This window comes from Microcebus murinus, chromosome 23 (assembly GCF_040939455.1).
Source record: "Microcebus murinus isolate Inina chromosome 23, M.murinus_Inina_mat1.0, whole genome shotgun sequence".
Taxonomy (NCBI): domain Eukaryota; kingdom Metazoa; phylum Chordata; class Mammalia; order Primates; family Cheirogaleidae; genus Microcebus; species Microcebus murinus.
Genome location: NC_134126.1, coordinates 22,807,967 through 22,827,987, shown reverse-complemented (window position 1 = coordinate 22,827,987; position 20,021 = coordinate 22,807,967). Strand labels below are relative to the sequence as shown.

Here is a 20,021-nt window from a genome sequence, read left to right as displayed (position 1 = left end):
CGCGCACGTCCGGCCGGAAACTCAGGCCGCGGCAGCTTCAACGTTCCTACGCGGGCTCGGCTGGCGCGCTTAGTGCAGCAGCGGCAGGGGCGGCGATGGGGACGGTGGGCGTAGGGCTAGTGGATTGTCACTGCCACCTCTCCGACCCGGACTTTGACCACGTATGTGAGGGCAATGCGGGGAGCGGGAAGGCCCCCGTCCTTTCCTCTCAGGTTATCTTTGCTCTCCTCCCTTAGAACGAAGCCCCATATCCTCCCCAGGCCCTTGTTTGTGGCCGTGTGACCTGCCCCTGATTCCCTATTTAACCTCAGACATACCGGTATCTATTTTATTTTTACTTTTTTATGATTTAAGAGCGGTAAGCTCTGTATCTCCACAGGCTTTTGTTTCCTGGCCTCGGTTTCTGCAGTTCTCCCCGCCTGCCTGTCCTTGGCCAGGCTGTTTTTCCCACCCGCCTCTCACCTCCTGGCGAGGATGCCACTTTTCCCGAGAAGTGGTCCACGAAACACCTTCTAACCGGGCGGGGGGCAAACAAGAAGAATAAAACATACATAAAATCAGTTACGAAGTGTTTTACCTGCTACGGTAGAAACTAGAGACTGATAATAGAGAAGGAAGAGCGGGAGTCTATTTGAGGGGGGAAAACCTCTCTGGAGGTGACACTTCAGGCTGGGAGGACAAGGAGCCAACCCACGCAAGGAAGAGGGTGAGGGTATAGTGGTGAGGAAAACAGACAGGTTGCAGGCCCACCTACAGGATAAAATCCGGCACAAGCACATTCCAGTTGCCAAAAGGCTGGATGGAGCCTGATGAGCTAGAAAGAGAGACATGAAACAAGACTGAGGATAGGTGAAGTAGGTTCGTAAGGAGTTAGGATTACATTAGAAGCACAATGCCAGTCCATTGAAAGGTTTTTTTGGTTTTGCTTTTTTTTTTTAAAAGGGAGAATGACAAGATCTTATATCCATTTTAAGACCATTTTGCTGTTGTGTGGCAAATGGGTGGAGGAGAGGCGTGGAAGCTAAAAGACCAGTTAGGAGGCTTTTGCAGTATATAGACGAGATGTTGGTTGTTGGTACTATGATGATAGCAGGGAAGTTTGAGAGATGTAGATGGATTCAAGATACATTTTAGAGAGAGTTCACAGTGCATGCTGAAGAACTGGATGCAGAGAACAAGGGAAAGGGGGGAATAAAGGATGGCTCAGATTATTAGCTTGTGCTAATATGAAGCATAATTGGTGGTATTGTTCACTGAGATGAGGAAAGATCAAGGTTTGGCGTGAGGGTGGGGAGGATGGCAGAAGGAATAGGCTTGTGGGGAGAAAATAAAGATTTATGTTTGGGATATGTTGAGAAATCTAATCCCATCCAAGCGGAGAAGTCACAATAGTTATTTTAAACATGAATCATGGGCTGAGGAGAGGTATAAGCTGGAGATAAAAATTGGGAACTCACCAGAATGATGATATTTAAAACTGTGAGAGATGAGATCACTTAAAACAGTGAAAGGAGGAAAGGGGCCTAAAGTCAGAAAGAGGAGAGAGAGCCAATCACGGAGACTGAAAAGCAGCCACCAGTGAGACAGTGGTGTTGCAGAAGCCAAGAGTGGAAAATATTTCAAGGAAGGAAGGAGTAGGCAAGTGAGGTGTTCCAAATGCTACTGAGGGGTAGAGTAAGAGAAGGATGGAGAAAAGTCCTTTACATTTGACGACTGAGGTTTCTTTCTTAGTGGAGTGGGAACAGAAGGCAGACTGTCCTAACAGAAGGAGGTGGTTCAGTGTAGGCTCTTTGCTTTCCACCACCCTGTTCCTTGCAATCATTGTCATTCTTTATGGTGCCTCAACTGCATTGATGTACACATCCAAAGGGCAGTTACTTATCATCTAAAATAATGGTGATTACTTATGCTTATTTTAGGATCTGGATGATGTGTTGGAGAAAGCCAAGAAAGTAAGTCAATATCTTTAATTGTTACTAGGACACTGGACTTTAAGAATAACGAAAACAAAAAAAGATAAAATATCTATCATTGCCCTTTTGTTTTTTATTTTTCCTACTAATTTTAAGCTAAAGCATCTTGAAACGTAGATATACTATGTTGATGTTGTTTCAGTCACTAATAATAAGTAGCTTTTATTAAGTGTTTACCATGTACCAGTCACTGAGCTAAGCCCTTTCTCAACTTTATCGCATTTAATGTTTTACAACAACCTTCTGAGGAAGTTACTGTCTTATAGCTAGCTAACCACTCTCCATTTTATAGATGAGGAAACTAAGGCCTCGAGATTAGTAACTAGTCCAAAGACACATGCTAGTAAAGTAATAGAAACAAGTTAATATGAATTCAAGGTGTGTTCCTACAGCCACCATACTTACTATGGAACAGATTGGTCCATCTTTCAGCTTTTAAATTCACATTATTCTGAAGATCTGGGATATATTATAAAATTTTTCTGAAACATTTTGATTTTCTTAGAAAATGATTATTATTTTGGCAAATATTTATGAAATTTATTGTAACTAGTATTTTTTGGTCTTCCCAGAAAATGATAGAACCAGAACTGGTTGCCAGTACATTTTTATATACAGCCAACTTTAACTGTGACAACTTAAATAGGAGCCTGGGCTTTGGAATTACATAGGTATAATGACCTTGAAAAAGTTATTTGACTCCATCCAAAAATTTGTCTTCTGATCTATACAGTGGATTACAGCAATGCCTACCTCACAGGTTGGTGTAGATTAAATGAGGAAATATTTATAGTCACTGAACATAGGGCCTGAAACATAGTAAATACTCAGTGGTAACCATTATGATTATATGGATGGAGCATGAGTGAACAGGATAACTAATGCACAGAAAACTTTAAAATTTTATATGATTTATATTATGTGTGTGTATTGTTTGGAACTCTATTCTATTCTTTTTTTTTTCTTTTTTCTTTTCCAGGCCAATGTTGTGGCCCTTGTGGCAGTTGCTGAACATTCAGGAGAATTTGAAAAGATTATTCAACTTTCAGAAAGGTGCTACTTCTAATTAAGATTTTAAAGAGCTGCTAATAAGGACACAATTATGATGTCCAATTTATAATATTGAAGATCCAATTAAAGGGAATATGGAGGAAAAAGCATTTTAACATAGCCCTTAAAAGAGAGTCTTTTCTGCTTGTTCTTTAGAGTAACATTGTAGTCAACTTGTCTACTACTCCTGCTTCCTTAATTAGTTCTCCATTTTCAGGTATAGTGGGTTTGTCCTGCCATGCTTGGGTGTTCACCCAGTTCAAGGACTTTCACTAGAAGATCAAAGAAGTGTCACATTAAAGGTAATGGTCATATAAAATAAGAACCATAAAAAATAGTATCTTTTAACTCAGTAACCCTCCTTTTTCTAATTTATATTCTTCTAAGGAAATAATCCAAAAGAAGAAAACACAACCTTCTTTCACAAAGATGTTTGTTACAACATCATTTAAAGAAAAAGTGGAAATAGCCTAGAGGTTAAGAAATAAAACAATCATTAGTTAGGTTGCGGAGTGTTGAATATAATGCATTTGTAGAAAAGTTTGTGTAGCACACGGAAATTTGTACAGTATATTACAGGGAGTAAAGCAGGTGACCAAATGATTTATTCACTGTGAGTGACAGCTACATAAAAATATCTTCTGTAAGAAAAAGACTAGAGAGAAAAACACAGAAATGATAGAAATTTGTGATGATCTAGTAGAATTATGAATAACTTTTTTTTCACATTTTTTTCCTGTGGTCATATTGCTTTAGCAAAAAAAGTGATAGAATATCCAGAAAAAGAAAGATACAAATTCACAGGTGCCATACTGTAAGTAAATAGATGAGTTCAAGTAAGTAGTATTGTCTGTGAGTATAGAACCATTGCTATAGGAGTGCTCTCAATCTATTAAGTTGCATTGATTTTATACCTTCCTCTAAAACATTCTACCAACAAGGTCTCACTGACTCACAATAGTCAATATGTTTTATATTTCGTACTTGTCTCCTGACTCAGCATCAGGAGGATACAGTTTCTTGGGTGCTTTATTATAATGGGTTGATAGCCCCATTTTGAAAAGGTAATGACTTTTTATTACCTATGAATAAATTAAGATAGGGAGTCATTTTTCTATATAATAATGTATCTCTATTTGTATATTAAGATACCCCAGGTAGCTCTGCTTATTTCAAAATAAAATTACTTTTAATTCACTTCAGGTAAAAATGCTTATCCTGTAGCTGAGTTGTTGAATGTAATAAAGTTAACTAAATTACCAGAGTTACAATTCCTGAAATGTTGGGAATCATAGCAGGGCAGCTCTTTTCTCTTTTATGTAGAGATTTATATTAATACTAATAGGCATTTATTTAGCTAGTCAACTAGTGTTTACTAAACACCTAGCATATGCCAGGCACTGCTCTCAGCACTATCAATCCAACAGTGAGTGAAATCCCTCAGCTAAATTCTAGATTGGGCAGACAATCAACAGTCACAAGAACGGGAGAACTTTAGATAGCACTAAGTGCTTTGAAGACAATAAAATAAGATTATGTGATAGGTATTATGAATACTGTTTTTTAGATTGTGTCATCCGGAAAGGCCTCTCTGAGGTGATGACATTTGAGCAGCAACCTGAATGCTACAAAGGTATCGGCCATGCAAAGAGAGGGTCAGAGTGTTGTAGGCAAAGGAAACAGCAAAGCACAAAGGTCCTAAGATAGGAACAAGCTCTGTGTGGTCAAGAAACAGAAAGATGGCTGATGTGGCTAGAAGGACGAAGGAAGTAGTAGTGCCAGGGTCAGAGGAATGGGCAGAGATCTCATACAGGGCCTTCTTAGATTCTAGTTTACGTGCACTGTAAGAACTAAAGTAATAAGTAACAAAATGTGATTTATATTTTAAGAAGATTCCTTTGGCTATGGTGTGAAAAATGAATTCCGAAGAGAGCAAAAAAAAGGAAAAAGGGAGAATGTTAGAAGGCTATATACAATAGTCCATGTGAGAAATGATGGTGGATTGGAACAGAGTGGTAGCAGTGGAGATAAAGAGAAGTGGGTGGATTTAGCATGTATTTGGCATTAATAGAGAACTGATAGGACTGTTTAACTTACAAAAATAGTTAACATACCAACAATAGATAAGTGATTCTTGATTTCAAAGCAGATACAAACTCATCAAATTTCCAGATAGCCTGCTGGAATAGACCAGAGATAAGTAGAGTTAGCCCTATCTTATTCCAATCACACTTGTCCATACCACAGTTTAGTTTCCCCATACTTATTAGATTATAACTTAGTTCCTTTAAAGGAAGAAGTATACCTTGTTTCATCTTCAGAACCTTTCAAAATATGTGGTACAGGCCAGGTATAGTGGCTCACAGCTGTAATCCTAGCACGCTGGGAGGCCGAGGTGGGAGGATCTCTTGAGGTCAGGAGTTCAAGACCAGCCTGAGCAAAAATGAGACCCGGTCTCTACTAAAAATAGAAAAATTAGCAGGTGTGGTGGAACATGCCTGTAGTTCCAGCTACTTGGGGGGCTCAGACAGGAGGATCACTTGAGCCCAGGAGTTTGAGGTTGTTGTGAGTTAGGCTGACACCACAACACTCTAGCCCAGGTGATAGAGCAAGACTCTGTCTCGAAAGAAAGGAAGGAAGGAAAGGAGGAAGGGAGGGAGGAAAAAATATGTGGTACAAAGCTAGGTATGTAGTAAGCATTCATTAAATTAACTTGGTTTATAAAATGAATTGCCTAGTATCATATAAATACTTTAGCATATTTTATAATCAGTTCATTCATTCATTCAATGAATATTATTCCAGGCACAATATTATTAGGTACTAGGGATGAACTATAGTGAACTGTGGTGAACTCTATTCGCTGGCCACAATCTTCTACCCCTGCAGGTGGGGCATACTCTCTAGTGGCTGCTATCTCTACATGCCCCACTTCCCTCATTTCTGTTAAATGCCTGGCCCTGTTCTAAAAGTTCTGAAGACTAAATGTTTTCTTTAATAATAAAAAAAAATCTATTGTAATTATTTGTAATCATTCTGAATAAATCTTCTCTCCTTCATTCCCTTTTGTCCTCCTTCCTTCCTTCATTCCTTCCCTTTTTTCTCCCTCCTTTCTTCTTTCAGCACTGTGGTGGAAACAGCATGGGCTTTGAAGTCAGTGATACCTGGCCTATTGGTTTCTGTGATCTCTGGCATGTTACTTAACTTTGCCAAGTCTCAATCTCCTCACTTGTAAATTATGAATAATTATGTAGTAGTTTTACTCCCAGTCATATGGTATAGGGGTATAGGATCTTTTTTTAAAAAAAGATAATGAGCCGGGCGCGGTGGCTCACGCCTGTAATCCTAGCACTTTGGGAGGCTGAGGCGGGCGGATCGCTCAAGGTCAGGAGTTCGAAACCAGCCTGAGCGAGACCCCGTCTCTACCAAAAATAGAAAGAAATTAATTGACCAACTAAAATATATATATATACAAAACATTAGCCGGGCATGGTGGCGCATGCCTGTAGTCCCAGCTACTCGGGAGGCTGAGGCAGTAGGATCGCTGAGCCCAGGAGATTGAGGTTGCTGTGAGCCAGGCTGACGCCACGGCACTCACTCTAGCCTGGGCAACAAAGTGAGACTCTGTCTCAAAAAAAAAAATAAAAATAAAAAAAAAAAAAAGATAATGAAACCATTAGCCATTAAGGAACTTGAGACTTTAGGATAAAGTGGGAACAGAACTTAGGTCAGAAATAGAACTATAAATATCTTTATAATTAATATGTTCACACCTACTAAAATAAAATGATAAAGACCACACAGTACAAGGTATACTTGTACATATTAAATAATATGAATTATGTTCTATTAATTTCTATTTATCATCCTTTACTTGCTAAAAACTTCTAGATCTATTCCATTAGGAGTTTGAATAATCTTACTGTAAATTCGTTTTGCCTTTTTTCATAAATAATACATATTCTAGGAGTCATGGTTTTTTTTTTTTTTTATTTTATTTTTTTTTTTTTGAGACAGAGTCTCGCTTTGTTGCCCAGGCTAGTGTGAGTGCCGTGGCGTCAGCCTAGCTCACAGCAACCTCAAACTCCTGGGCTCGAGCGATCCTTCTGTCTCAGCCTCCCAAGTAGCTGGGACTACAGACATGCGCCACCATGCCCGTCTAATTTTTTATATATATATCAATCAGTTGGCCAATTAGTTTCTTTCTATTTATAGTAGAGACGGGGTCTCGCTCTTGCTCAGGCTGGTTTCGAACTCCTGACCTTGAGCAATCCGCCCGCCTCGGCCTCCCAGAGAGCTAGGATTACAGGCGTGAGCCACCGCGCCCGGCCGGAGTCATGGTTTTTTCTACATCCAAATGTGCAATTTCTTTGTGACTTGGACTTTCTAAGTATCCATCATTTTCGGGGTGATTTCTCCTACTTCTCTAGTCCCTTTGAGGTCCCAGATATATAGAATAGGTTGGATGTTTGATATGGAAAAAAGCTTTGTTTGATACTGTTTAACCTACTCAGCTTGTTGTCGGATAACTTCTCTGATACCTAGGGTTATATACTCTTCACTCCTCATGACAATGTTAATTCCTCTTCAAGTCCCCTAGAATATATTTCTAAGGCCTCAATTTACCCTGCTTCACCTTTTTTTTTCTCTCTTTGGAGAGGCATAATTGTAAAATCTCCTCTTGTTCCTCTATCACCTGCTCTACCTCTCTTTTCTTAAATCTCTCTTGTTCTGATTATCCTCAGAAGTACTTTGTAATTTACATATCCTGAAACTAAAATCCACAAAGTGGTCTAAAAAGTGCCAAGAAGCAATTTTCCATATGTTTATCTTTCCCCTTCCTTAGAAGGAAACTCTTACAAATTTTCTTAAGCGGAAAAGGTAATATCATTGAAACTAATGGTACATAGCCACTTCAATAGTTAAGAAACAAGCATGTATGTGATATTTATTGTTTATATTGCTGAACCTTTAGGACAAATAGGCCCAGAAGGACTATGAAGATAATAGAAATTAATGAAGCCAGACATAGTGGCATACTCCTATAGTCCTTGAAATCAGCCTGGGCAACATAGTGAGACCTTGTCTGAAAAAATAAAGAAAAAGAGAGAGAGAGAGAGAGGGAGGGGAAGGAAGGAGTGCAAAGAAAGGAAGGAGTACAAAGGAAGGAATGAGTACAAAGGAAATAGTATGGGATTATCATTCTTAAAAACTCACCAACCAGTAGTACTCTTAAAAGGAGAGCATAACAATGCAATCCCAAAAACTCACTTGTGAAAATGACCACCTGGTGGCTTGCTTTTCTCCTGTGCTGGTCTAGGAAATCCAAATGCCTCCTGAAGGCCAGGAAATACCTCCTAAACAAAAGCGAAATCTTCATAAAAATTCATGTTCTTATAACCTGAAGGTATATGGGATATGTTTCTACTCAAATTTAGAGGTAGAGGTACTCACCATTATAAAAGGATTACTATTCCTAGTTCTTTGACTGGTGAAGTGGATTAAATGTATGTATGTAAAGCACCAGGATAGCATAGTGTCTGGCACATAATAAGTGCTTGTGAAATATCAGTTCCCTTCTGTTTCCATTTTAATGATTATACTTTTTTCCTCCCAGGATTTGGATGTAGCTTTGCCCATTATTGAGCATTACAAAGATCGGCTGTTGGCAGTTGGAGAGGTAAACACCCATTAGCTAATCAAACAACTTCTAAACCAAGCCTTGATATAATATGTGAAAATAATCCTTACAGTATTGATGATTATAACTGACTTGGATAATTGTGTTCGCCTCATTCAGCTGAATAGTAATTTGTTGCTACTTTCTCAATAAGCAAAGACAGCTTGGGGATGAAACAATGGAAAGCCTTAACATAGGCTTATCTTAATGGGAGAAAACTAAAAGCATTTCTAAACACTTTGCTTTTTTTCTTTTTGTTTAAATATGGGTCATTGCTCTGCTGAGTTAAAATAGTATATATAGCTCTTCCTAAGTAATTTAGAAACATACTTTATATAGGCTAGAGTTTGTAATTAAAAAACACATTTTACTTAAATAATTTATATATGTGAAACATTTTATTGCTTGGTGATAAATTCCATTTTTAATTAGAGATAAAAGACAAGAATAACACTTAAATTTAGAATATAGATTATAGAATGTATGTCAAAATACTCTCAAGGGAAGCAGTCATCTATAATCCGTGCTGCCCAATGCAGTGGCCACATGTGGCTGTTGTGCTGTAAGTATAAAATACACTGTGGATTTCACAGTTTTAGTACACCAAAAAAAAGAATGTAAAATAACTCCATTTTTTATATTAATTACATGTTCAAATAATAATATGTTGGATATATTGGGTTAAATAAATTATATTAATAAAATTAATTTTACCTGTTCTTGTTAATATTTTTAATGTGGCTACTAGAATCAGATTTTAAGATTTTTATGTGGCTCACATTTGTGGTTCACATTATATTTCTGTTGGACAGCACTGATTCATATTATCTCTTTTGAGGTTCATTAAATCATAACTAGGTAATATCTTTTATTTTTCTGTTACAGGTTGGACTAGATTTCTCCCCTAGATTTGCTGGCAGTGATGAACAGAAGGAAGAGCAAAGACAAGTTCTAATCAGACAGGTCCAATTAGCCAAAAGACTAAATTTGCCTTTGTAGGTTAACTATCTTTCTATGTTAATAGCTATAGAGTAAATTAAATAATGATCAGAATCCTCCTGAAATGGAGGACTCTACATTTCATCTGAAATACTTTAGTAGAACAAAAACAATACTTTCGGATTGGTACTTAAAAGGAAATTTGTTGTTGTTAAAACAGAAATGTTCACTCACGCTCTGCTGGAAGACCTACCATCAACCTCTTACGTGAGCAAGGTATTTAGGTTCCTGAGAGAAATGTGCCTAATGTTCACATTTGACAATTCCAGTCCATATTCTCATAGAGCAAGCCATGTTTACTCTGATTTCTTAAAGGGAAAGGCAGGGGCAAAAGTGGAAATGGAAGTCATCTAAGGTAATGTTGCGAGTCAGGCTATTATTTGCAAGGTTTTCAGAGCATTTATAATATTTATCAAGCTAGGATAACGTAAATGAAAAACTGAATCAAATAATTGATATTTCTAAACTTAAAAATTAGCAACTCCGATTTCTTAATCAGCTCTGTCAGCTGATTAACAGGAAGAGGGAAAAACAAGACAAAGAAGGGCAATTATACAGCAGTCACAAGGGGTCACTGTTTTGTGTGTTTTCTGGATGCTACTTCAGAAAATGGTATTATGCAGATTGTGACCATCATGCATAAAGTATACCATCATCTTCACCAATTCCTAAAGTAAAAATATATCTTATATAGCATTATTTTAAAAATGCCATCCATAGTCAGAAATATACTTTGAGACTTTTATACATGTAAAGAAAACTAACAAAAGTTTAATGAGCACTACATACATGTGTATGTGTGAATAGGTATCTGTACAGCACATATATACACATATACCTGTAAGTGCACATTGATTGGTTGTGACCTATTAAATTGATTTCATAACATTTATGGTTATAACCCAGTAGGTCACACCCACTATTTGAAAAACTACTGTCAAATAGAGAAGTAAATCTAACTGCCTGTGACTAGAAAAAATAGTATTCCTCAGTGATGAATACTGAGCCTCTCTGGAATCACTGAAAGCATGATTTTTATGCAGACTGAGCAGCTATCTTTAAGAACTGGAGGTGGTTTTGTGAAGCCAACTCTGACTGTTGAATTTGTGAGTCATTTATTAATACGTAGTTCTTCATTTCTCCCTTGCTAGCATTTTTGTTAGGAAAATCAATTTGACTGCCTAAAAACCTCTTATTAGGAACAATAATTTGACAGCTCATAGACATCTAGAAAAGGTCTAATGGTGTAGGAAGTGTAAGTAATTGCTTTTTAAACTGTATTTCAATTTTATTTAATTTTATTCTGAAGAAAAGAATTGACTATATTTTTATTCTACTCTTTGAACACTGTAACATTTATCCACCTTTTAGAAGTCATAGAACTTCACCTTTATATCATAGTGACCCACGTTTACTTAAAATTTCAGATCTCTGTTTAATTCAATTGGTGAGAAAGCCCCTTGTTCAGAAAATAAAATGGAACTCTGATTTATCTTTTATTTTTGAGAGGTGCTGACAAGGTACTATTGCACGCATTTGATGGTCGGCCGTCTGTAGCCATGGAAGGAGTAAAAGCTGGGTACTTTTTCTCAATTCCCCCTTCTATCATAAGAAGTAACCAGGTAAATTCTTTCATTAACACTCACCTATACATTGTGAAATACAATTTAAAATATGAACTTTTATTACATACTGTGATACTAATCTCGTTATATTACAAAAATTAATCTTAGGTGTCTACCTCGCATATATATAAAAATTAACTCAGAAAATGGATAAAAGACCTAAATGTAAAAACTAAAATAAAACTCTTTGAAGGAAATCAGTCTTAAACTTTGTGACCTTTCATTAGGCAATAGCTTCTTAGATATGAAGTCAAAAGTACAAGCAAGGCCGGGAGTGGTGGCTCACGCCTGTAATCCTAACACTCTGGGAGGCTGAGGTGGGCAGATTGCTTGAGGTCAGGAGTTCGAAACCAGCCTGAGCAAGAGGGAGTCCCCGTCTCTACTATAAATAGAAAGAAATTAATTGGCCAACTAATATATATATATAGAAAAAAATAGCCAGGCATGGTGGCACATGCCTGTAGTCCCAGCTGCTTGGGAGGCTGAGGCAGCAGGATTGCTTGAGCCCAGGAGTTTGAGGTTACTGTGAGCTAGGCTGACGCCACAGCACTCACTCTAGCCTGGGCAACAAAGTGAGACTCTGTCTCAAAAAAAAAAAAACAAAGTACAAGCAACCAAAGAAAAAGTAGGTAAATTGGACATAATCATAATTTTAAATTTCCATAATAAAAAATTTAAGACTTTTGAACTTCAAAGCATATTATCAAGAAAGTGAAAATACAACCGACAGAAAGAGAAAAAATTTGCAAACCATATATCTAATAAGGGACTAGTATATAAAACACCACTACAACTCCATAACAGACAGATAACCTGATTTAAAAATGTGCAAATGATTTAAGTAGTTATTTCTCTAAAGAAAACATACAAATGGCTAATAAGCACAAAGAACAAATGTTCAACCTCATTAGCCTTTATGGAAATGTAAATTAAAGGCACAATGATATACCACTTATCCCACTCAGTTTGGTAGTTCCTCAAAAAATTAAACAAAGAATTACCATGTGACCCAGCAGTTCTAGCCCTAAGTGGATACCCAAAAGAAATGAAAACATACGTCCAGGCTGGGCATGGTGGTTCACGCCTGTAATCCTAGCACTCTGGAAGTCCCCAAGGCAGGAGGATCTCTTGAGCTTAGCAGTTTGAGACTAGCCTACACAAGAGCAAGATACTGTCTCTAAAAAAATGGAAAAATTAGCTGGGCGTAGTGGTGCATGCCTATAGGCTAGTTACTCAGGAAGCTGAGGCAGAAAGATTGTTTGAGTCTAGGAATTTGAGATTCCAGTGAGCTAAGATGACACCACTGCACTCTAGCTGGGGCGACAGAGCAAGACTCTTAACAAAAAATGTCCACACAAAACTTGTACATGAATGTTTATAGTAACATTATTCATAACAGTCAAAAAATAGAAACAACCTAAATGTCCCTCAACTGATGAATTGATAAACCAAATTTGCTATATATCTGTACAATGGAATATTATTCAGTCATAAAAAGGAATGAAGCTCTGAGTCATCCTACCACATGGATTAATCTTGAAAACATTATGTTAAGAGAAAGCAGCCAGACACAAATGACCACATCTTGCATGATTCAACTTATATGTCCAAATTAGGGAAATCCATAGAGACAGAAAGTAAATTAGTGGTTTCCAGGGATTTGTAGGGAATGAGTATGGGGAGTGACTACTAATGGGTATGGGATTTCTTTTTGAGGATGATGAAAATGTTTTAGGGTTAGATAGTGGTGATGACTATACAATCTTGTGAATATAGCAAAAACCACTGAATTGTATACTTTTAAAGGGTATATACTTTATACTTTTAAAGGGAATATTATGGCACATGAATTCTACCTCAAAAATAATTAAAAAACTAATCCTAGGTAACTTACCATATTTCATCAATTTTAAGATATTAATTTTTTTATATTTTATTATCTGTGAAATTGAAGTGCATGTTACAATCAATGGCACCCTTAAATTCTGTGAAATATAATAGTTGTCTATCTTAAAATAAGTTTTCTATCAACTAATACAGGTAAAGAGAGTGTAGAACTACAGCCAAGATTTTTTTAAATATCTCCATCAGCAAAATAATGTATATGTTTCGTTGTTTTTGACCTGTAGTTTTTAAAGTCAGATTTATTGAGGAGTATAACTATAGTGATTCACCCTTTTTAGGTATACAAGTCTGTGAGTTTTGACAAAGGAATACTGTCCTGTAACTACCACCACATTCAAGATATAGAATATTTCCATCACCCTAAAAAGTTGCTTCACATACCTTTCTACTCAGTCCCCTCCCTTCTTCACCCCCAGTCTCTGGCGACCACTGATCTGATTTCTGTCCCTATAGTTTTGTCTTTTCTACATGTCATATAAATGAAATCATTTATATGATTTATATGATAAATACCCATTTCTGTACTTTTGAAATTAATCTTAAATAATTGATTTTAACAATGTTCCACTATGCATCATTTATGTCCCCTTCCCATTTTTAAATTTTAAGTGCAGTGGCAGCAAGAGAATTGTGTTCTTGGCATAAAACTTACTGAGTTAATTGCAGTGCTTACAATCTATACACAGAAAATCATAAACAAAAAAATAAAACCATCCACCACTCAATCTAGATTTAGATGTGCATAAGAAGCTTAGGTTTATAAACATCAGGCTTTGAGTGCCTTAGAGTGAATGGTAGAGACACTGAGTGTAGTGATGGTAGAGAAACAACAGAAGTCATTTCCCTGGATCTTTCAGTGGGCATGTAGTATCAGATGTTTGGATTTCTTGCTGGGTATACCTCGTTTTTGCTGTGACTGCTACTCTTTGGTTTACAGGAAGCTTTGGATAATTTTTGATAATGAGAGTTTATATTTTTACATAACTCATTAGTAGTGGAATGATGAGAACATGGTAGGCATCCAGGTAGCATTTATCAATTGAACATTAAAGCTTAAACATTAGGTTCTTGCAGAATAAGATGCATTAGCATGTAGATTTAATGTTTCTTATTTTATCTTTATTTCCCATATTTTAAACTTACTAGCTTTCTCTTTTCTTTAAGAAGCAGAAACTTGTGAAACAGTTGCCTTTAACTTCCATATGCCTAGAAACAGATTCACCTGCACTAGGACCAGAAAAACAGGTAAGTGATTTTCTAATTTCTACATTATTTAGATTGTAACTGTCATTTGAGCTATTTTCAGTTTCACTGTGTTTCTCATTATAGTGTAAATACAGTGGAATCTTATTATAATGCTAGGTTGAGGGGTTATATTAACTTTATTTCAGGTTTTTTCTAAATATAGTTGTTGTACTCCAGTGAGTATTGTTTGATAAAGAGTTATCACATTTATGTAATAATGAGAGTCAGACCAGTATAGTAAAAAACACAGTGTCTACAGTAAGAAAGACAGATTCACATCCTATCGGCTCTCTACCTGACTTTGGGCAAACTACTTAATCTCTCTGAAAGTGCTTTTTCATTTATAAGTGAAACTGCTTTTTCATTTAAAGAATGTGGGGGCCAGGCGCGGTGGCTCACGCCTGTAACCCTAGCACTCTGGGAGGCCGAGGTGGGCGGATAGCTTGAGGTCAGGAGTTCAAAACCAGCCTGAGCAAGAGGGAGACCCCGTCTCTACTATAAATAGAAAGAAATTAATTGGCCAACTAATATATATAGAAAAAATTAGCTGGGTATGGTGGCGCATGCCTGTAGTCCCACCTACTCGGGAGGCTGAGGCAGGAGGATTGCTTGAGCCCAGGAGTTTGAGGTTGCTGTGAGCTAGGCTGATGCCACGGCACTCACTCTAGCCTGGGCAACAAAGTGAGACTCTGTCTCAAAAAAAAAAAAAAAAAAAAGAATGTGGTAAAATAATAAAACTCTTTAAAGAATTATGATGAGGATTACAGAAGTAATATATGTGAAAATACCTAGCAGTGCTGGGTATATAGTAGGTGCTTAATAAATGTTCATTTTTCTTTTTTTAATTATCATGTTATAATGGGGTTCTGTTTTCTTTCAGTATAAGTATTGATATAGTCATTGATTTATTTATGTGATCTTTGCTGTAGTATCTCATTTTATCATAGGCCACAAAGAATCATATTTTAAATTTCATGCTCTTTTACATTGCTGCTCTTTTAAGTTATAATTTTCTGAAAGGTAGCCACAATATCTGCTTTATTTGCTTTAGACAGTGCCTATTACAATGACTTCCCAATGTGCAGTTTAATAAGTGCCTCTGACGGCTCGTCACATCTGTGTATCCATGCCTACCAAATTCAGAGAACTGGCACTCAAACTTTAGAAGTTTGGGAGCAGTAGCGATTATTATGTGATTATTAACAAACTATGATTATGTATGATTACAATATGAATTTTGCTAGTTGATGTTTAATTAATTATGTATTTTTTATAAAGCAGTTTATGTAAGAATGTAAAAGACAGAAGAATGACAAAGTAGGGGATCACAACTCTAATTTTTTCTATTTGGGTATAAGACAGATGGTATAGAATTGCCTTCCTAATTAGTGTAAAATGGAAAGAAAAAGACCTAGCATTTTTCTCCCTAAACAGGAATAAATGTTGAATGCTGTTATAACTCAGTTTTATGTTTGTATTTAGTTGAGTTGATGAAAATTTTGAGTTTCTGGCATAATGCCTTGTGCAAAGTAGGTAGAGGTTGAGCATCCCTCCAAAAATCTGAAATTTGAAATGCTTCAAAATCTGAAACTTCTTGAGTATAAACATGATGCCACAAATGGAAAATTCCACATACAAGTACTTAACATAAACTTTGTTTCATGCACAAAATTATTAAAAATACTTTATAAAATTATCTTCAAGCTATGCATATAAGGTATATCTGAAAATGAATAATGAACAAATGAATTTCATGTTTAGACTTGGGTCTCATCATCAAGATATCTCATTATGTATTTGTAAATATTTCAAAATTCAAAATACTTCTGGTCCCAAGCATTTTAGATAAGGGATAATCAACTTGTGTTGAATAAATGAATTTGTTCAGCCAGATATGGTTTTTGTTAAGTAAAATGTGTTTGTTCTAGAAAGTTAGAAAACACAGAAAATTATAAACAAGAAAATAAGTCATCTACCACCCAAAGGTTACCACTACTGTAGTAGCTAAGAGCATAAACTCTAATAGACCTTAGCCGGGCAACTTACTAGCTGTTTAGGATCCCTTCTTGTCTATAAAAAAGGGAATGCTAATAATAGTACCTAAGTTACTATAGTTACTCTATGACCTAAGTCATAGAGTTATTTTGAAGATTAAATGAGCAATTCCATGAAAATCTTAGAGCAATGCCTTGCCACAGAAAACACTAAATAAATATGTCCTTCTAGACTTTTCTATATTCATATAAATAGGATTAGCCTGAACACATTATTTCATAACTGGGGGAGCGCATTAGTTATTTTTATCAATTCATTTTTTGCTGGTTTATCTACAGTCTCGAAGGATCTGCTTCCTATGAGTGTTATGTTTGATTTAGTGTCTGCTTTGTTCTGTTTCAGGTACGGAATGAGCCCCAGAATATTTCCATTTCAGCAGAATATATTGCCCAGGTGAAAGGGATCTCAGTGGAAGAAGTCATAGAAGTGACCACACAGAATGCATTAAAACTGTTTCCCAAGCTTCGACACATGCTCCAGAAATAGCTTCATAACCAATTATTGCAAACCGAATCAACTGCAGGGGTCACTATTTGAAACAAAAGAAATGTTCTGATGAAGAATCTGAACTGAGGAAGCCGACTTATAGGGATATAGAAGATTATAATTTTAGAGAAATATTTCTCTTAGAAGTAAAACTGGGCTTAGATGCTGAAACTCTGGGTTCAGATACTAGCCTTGTGCTGTGTTTCAATTAGCTTAGTCTTGGCAGAATACTGGGAAAATATTGCTACTTCTTACATTGTCACATTAAATAGAACCACCATCTGAACTGAAACCATTGCTGCTGGGAAGGGTGGCTCCCACAGGTAAGACCAAGTACTGCTGTGATGAGGATGGAGCAGACTAAAGTTTGATCTTTCACCACCTGTTTTACTTCTCATAGGATTTAACTAGTGAAGGTAGGAGTATCTGGTTTCTTACACTATCAGAAATCTTCTCTTTTCTAGGTTTGTAAAATCGAACAATTTGGTACTTGTAATTATTTCTCTTTAAGGGAAAAATGCATATAAAGTTTTCACACTGATCTTAGATATTGACTTATAAGGCCAGTAGTTTGAACAGCCAGTACTATTATAAATACCAAGCCCAAAAGTTTAGTTAATAAACTGATTTTAAGTTCCAGTCTGAATTTTGTCCCATGTTTAAAATGTAAATGGCTTCATTAAAAATGTCTCTGATACTTTTTGTATGCAGTAATATTTTATATTTTTAAGTTTAAAAATCTTAGGCATAAGCCAGGCACAGTGGTACACACGTGTAGTCCCAGCTACTTGAGAGGCTGAGGCAGGAAGAGCCCTTGAGCCCAGGAGTGCAGCCTAGGCAACATAATGAGATGCAAGACCCTATCTCTAAAGAAACAAAATAAATAAAAATCTAAAAATACTGGGTGTAAAAATAGTTCTGTGGATAGATGGTGTTGATGGTAGCACAACAATATGAATGTACTTAATGCCACTGAACTGTATGCTTGATAAAGGTGATAAATTTTATGTTATGTGCATTTTACCTTTACCCATCAGCATCAATGTAAGATGAAATTCTTACATTTAACAGAAGGTTATATTAAAACTAGACTTTTGAGCTCTCTTTCAGTTCTGTATCTCTATTCCCTATTTCCTACCTCCTTCTGCACACATTCCCTTTGTCAAACTCTCAATCCTTAAATCCTTAAATCTTTAAATACTTTGAAGTTCTACTTAAATTACTTCACCTTGCCTGATCAGCCCATCCAGACATGACCCCTGTCCTCTAGATTATATAGCCATTTTCTTCATTTATTTACCCATGCATTTGTTTCAGTTATTCCGTAGCAGTTATTGAGCCCTTCCTTTAGTTTGTTCAGTACAAAGAAGAAGATGATATGGGCTTTGCCATCAGTTCAGAGTTTAATAAAAGAGATAACCAAATGGACCAATAATTTCAAAGCCGTGTGAGAAGTGTTACAACAATGATTTGAAGCATCTCTAACTTTATGAGGCAGAGGCCATCTTCCACTCTACAGTCTGAAAATGCCAAATATTAATGCTTGCTTTCTCAGCTTTTCTTACTATAGCGGACACGTGACTTGAGTTCTACCAATCAGAGGGACCCACCCCAGATATTGAATCTGAAGCCAAGATTGTAAAGAGACCAGCTGTGTGGACTTTGTGCTGGTGTGGTGGGAAGCGGCAGCTGCTCCCATTTTCAGAGGCGGTGGCGGTGTCCTTCCTGGCAGTATGCAGTGTCCCAAGGCAGTGAGTCTTCTTGGACCAGCCTTGTGGCTTGATTTGGGGCACTTGATCTAGCTCTGTAAACCACAAACCTGGTTCTTTGGCCTTGGAGAACATATGAGTTACTCAATATATTGAATACATTTCTTTCTGCTTAAATTAGTCAAAGTTGGTTTCTGTTTCTTGAAACTAAGAACTCTGATAACAGTTTTGGCAAATAATCAGTCCATAACACTCTACCATCTCCAAGTCCAAAATTTACCCTCCTCTCTTTCACTTCCACCTTTTGCGTGTATTTTGAGACTTCTTTCCCTTTTTGCCACTTTGGAATTTATTTTGGACCAAATTCTGAGATATTAAAATGTCAGGGGCCAGGTGCGGTGGCTCACACCTGTAATCCTAGCACTCTGGGAGGCCGAAGTCGGAGGATCGCTTGAGGTCAGGAGTTTGAGACCAGCCTGAGCAAGAGTGAAACCCTGTCTCTACTAAAAATAGAAAAAATTAGCTGAGCAACTAAAAATATAAAAAATTAGCTGGGAATGGTGGTACGTGCCTGTCAGCTACTCAGGAGGCTGAGGCAGGAGGATAGCTTGAGTCCAGAAGTTCGAGGTTGCTGTGAGCTAGGCTGACTCCACGGTACTCTATCCCAAGCAACAGAGTGAGACTCTGTCTCAAAAATTAAAATAAAATAAAATAAAATAAAATAAAATGGGATAGGGAAGGTGACTTTTCCAGGAATTGCTTAAGTTCAACCCTAGAGCTGGTCTGGAGCCATTAGCCTTTAGGAGTGGTTATGCCTTGCAGTTCATCAGTAGCCACAATTCATTGCCTATTTAATAGTCTTTTCATTATAAAAGGCCTCATTTTGGGACCTCAGGAAAAAAGTCAGGAATTAATTTGATCAGAAAGAGTACACCCTTTGGAATCAGACAAAAGGATCAAGCCTGTGAAATTGTATTCCCCAAACCCACACAAAACAAGTTCCAAGGGAAATTCTCACCAATCCCCAACGTTCACAAGAGATCTCCCTTTACCCCATTTCTTAAGGTTCCTCTCTGGATTTGGGGTGTGTCTCATTACTACCCCCGCTACTACAACAAAACTCACCAATACAATACTGTCACCAAATGAATTTACTGGACTGATGAGCATGTATTACCTGGGAAAGCCCATTTTAACAGGGGTCTTCTGAAATCAGTAGCTTCCTATAGAGGGACTCCACATGCAAATACCATTTGAATCTGCTTCTCCTTTCTTATCTTGGGTCCAACTGGAA

The 20,021-nt window shown here is 36.9% G+C and overlaps 1 protein-coding gene across 6 annotated transcripts; it reads left to right on the top strand.

Annotated features, from left to right (window-relative positions):
• The first annotated feature begins 20 nt into the window (after positions 1–20).
• On the top strand, positions 21–19,358 carry TATDN3 (TatD DNase domain containing 3). Of its 6 annotated transcripts, none has more exons than XM_075997064.1 (10): positions 21–212; positions 1,920–1,952; positions 2,953–3,026; positions 3,241–3,325; positions 8,641–8,703; positions 9,589–9,698; positions 9,863–9,918; positions 11,212–11,324; positions 14,397–14,477; positions 16,875–19,356. In XM_075997064.1, exons 1-10 carry the CDS (start codon positions 96–98, stop codon positions 17,016–17,018), a joined length of 876 nt encoding a protein of 291 aa, XP_075853179.1. In that variant the 5' UTR covers positions 21–95; the 3' UTR covers positions 17,019–19,356. The 6 variants fall into 6 exon arrangements, with proteins under 6 accessions (XP_075853179.1, XP_075853180.1, XP_075853182.1 ...); XM_075997065.1 differs by having other exon boundaries at positions 14,400–14,477; positions 16,875–19,355; XM_075997067.1 differs by having other exon boundaries at positions 21–161; positions 14,400–14,477; positions 16,875–19,353.
• The last annotated feature ends 663 nt before the right edge of the window (positions 19,359–20,021 follow it).

Excerpts from the sequence above, each read along its gene's own strand:
- TATDN3 (XM_075997064.1), top strand. The coding sequence starts at position 96 with ATGGGGACGGTGGGCGTAGGGCTAGTGGATTGTCACTGCCACCTCTCC. Across the intron at positions 3,326-8,640 it reads AAAGAAGTGTCACATTAAAG|GATTTGGATGTAGCTTTGCC; the intron begins GTAATGGTCATA and ends TTTTCCTCCCAG. Across the intron at positions 14,478-16,874 it reads CACTAGGACCAGAAAAACAG|GTACGGAATGAGCCCCAGAA; the intron begins GTAAGTGATTTT and ends GTTCTGTTTCAG.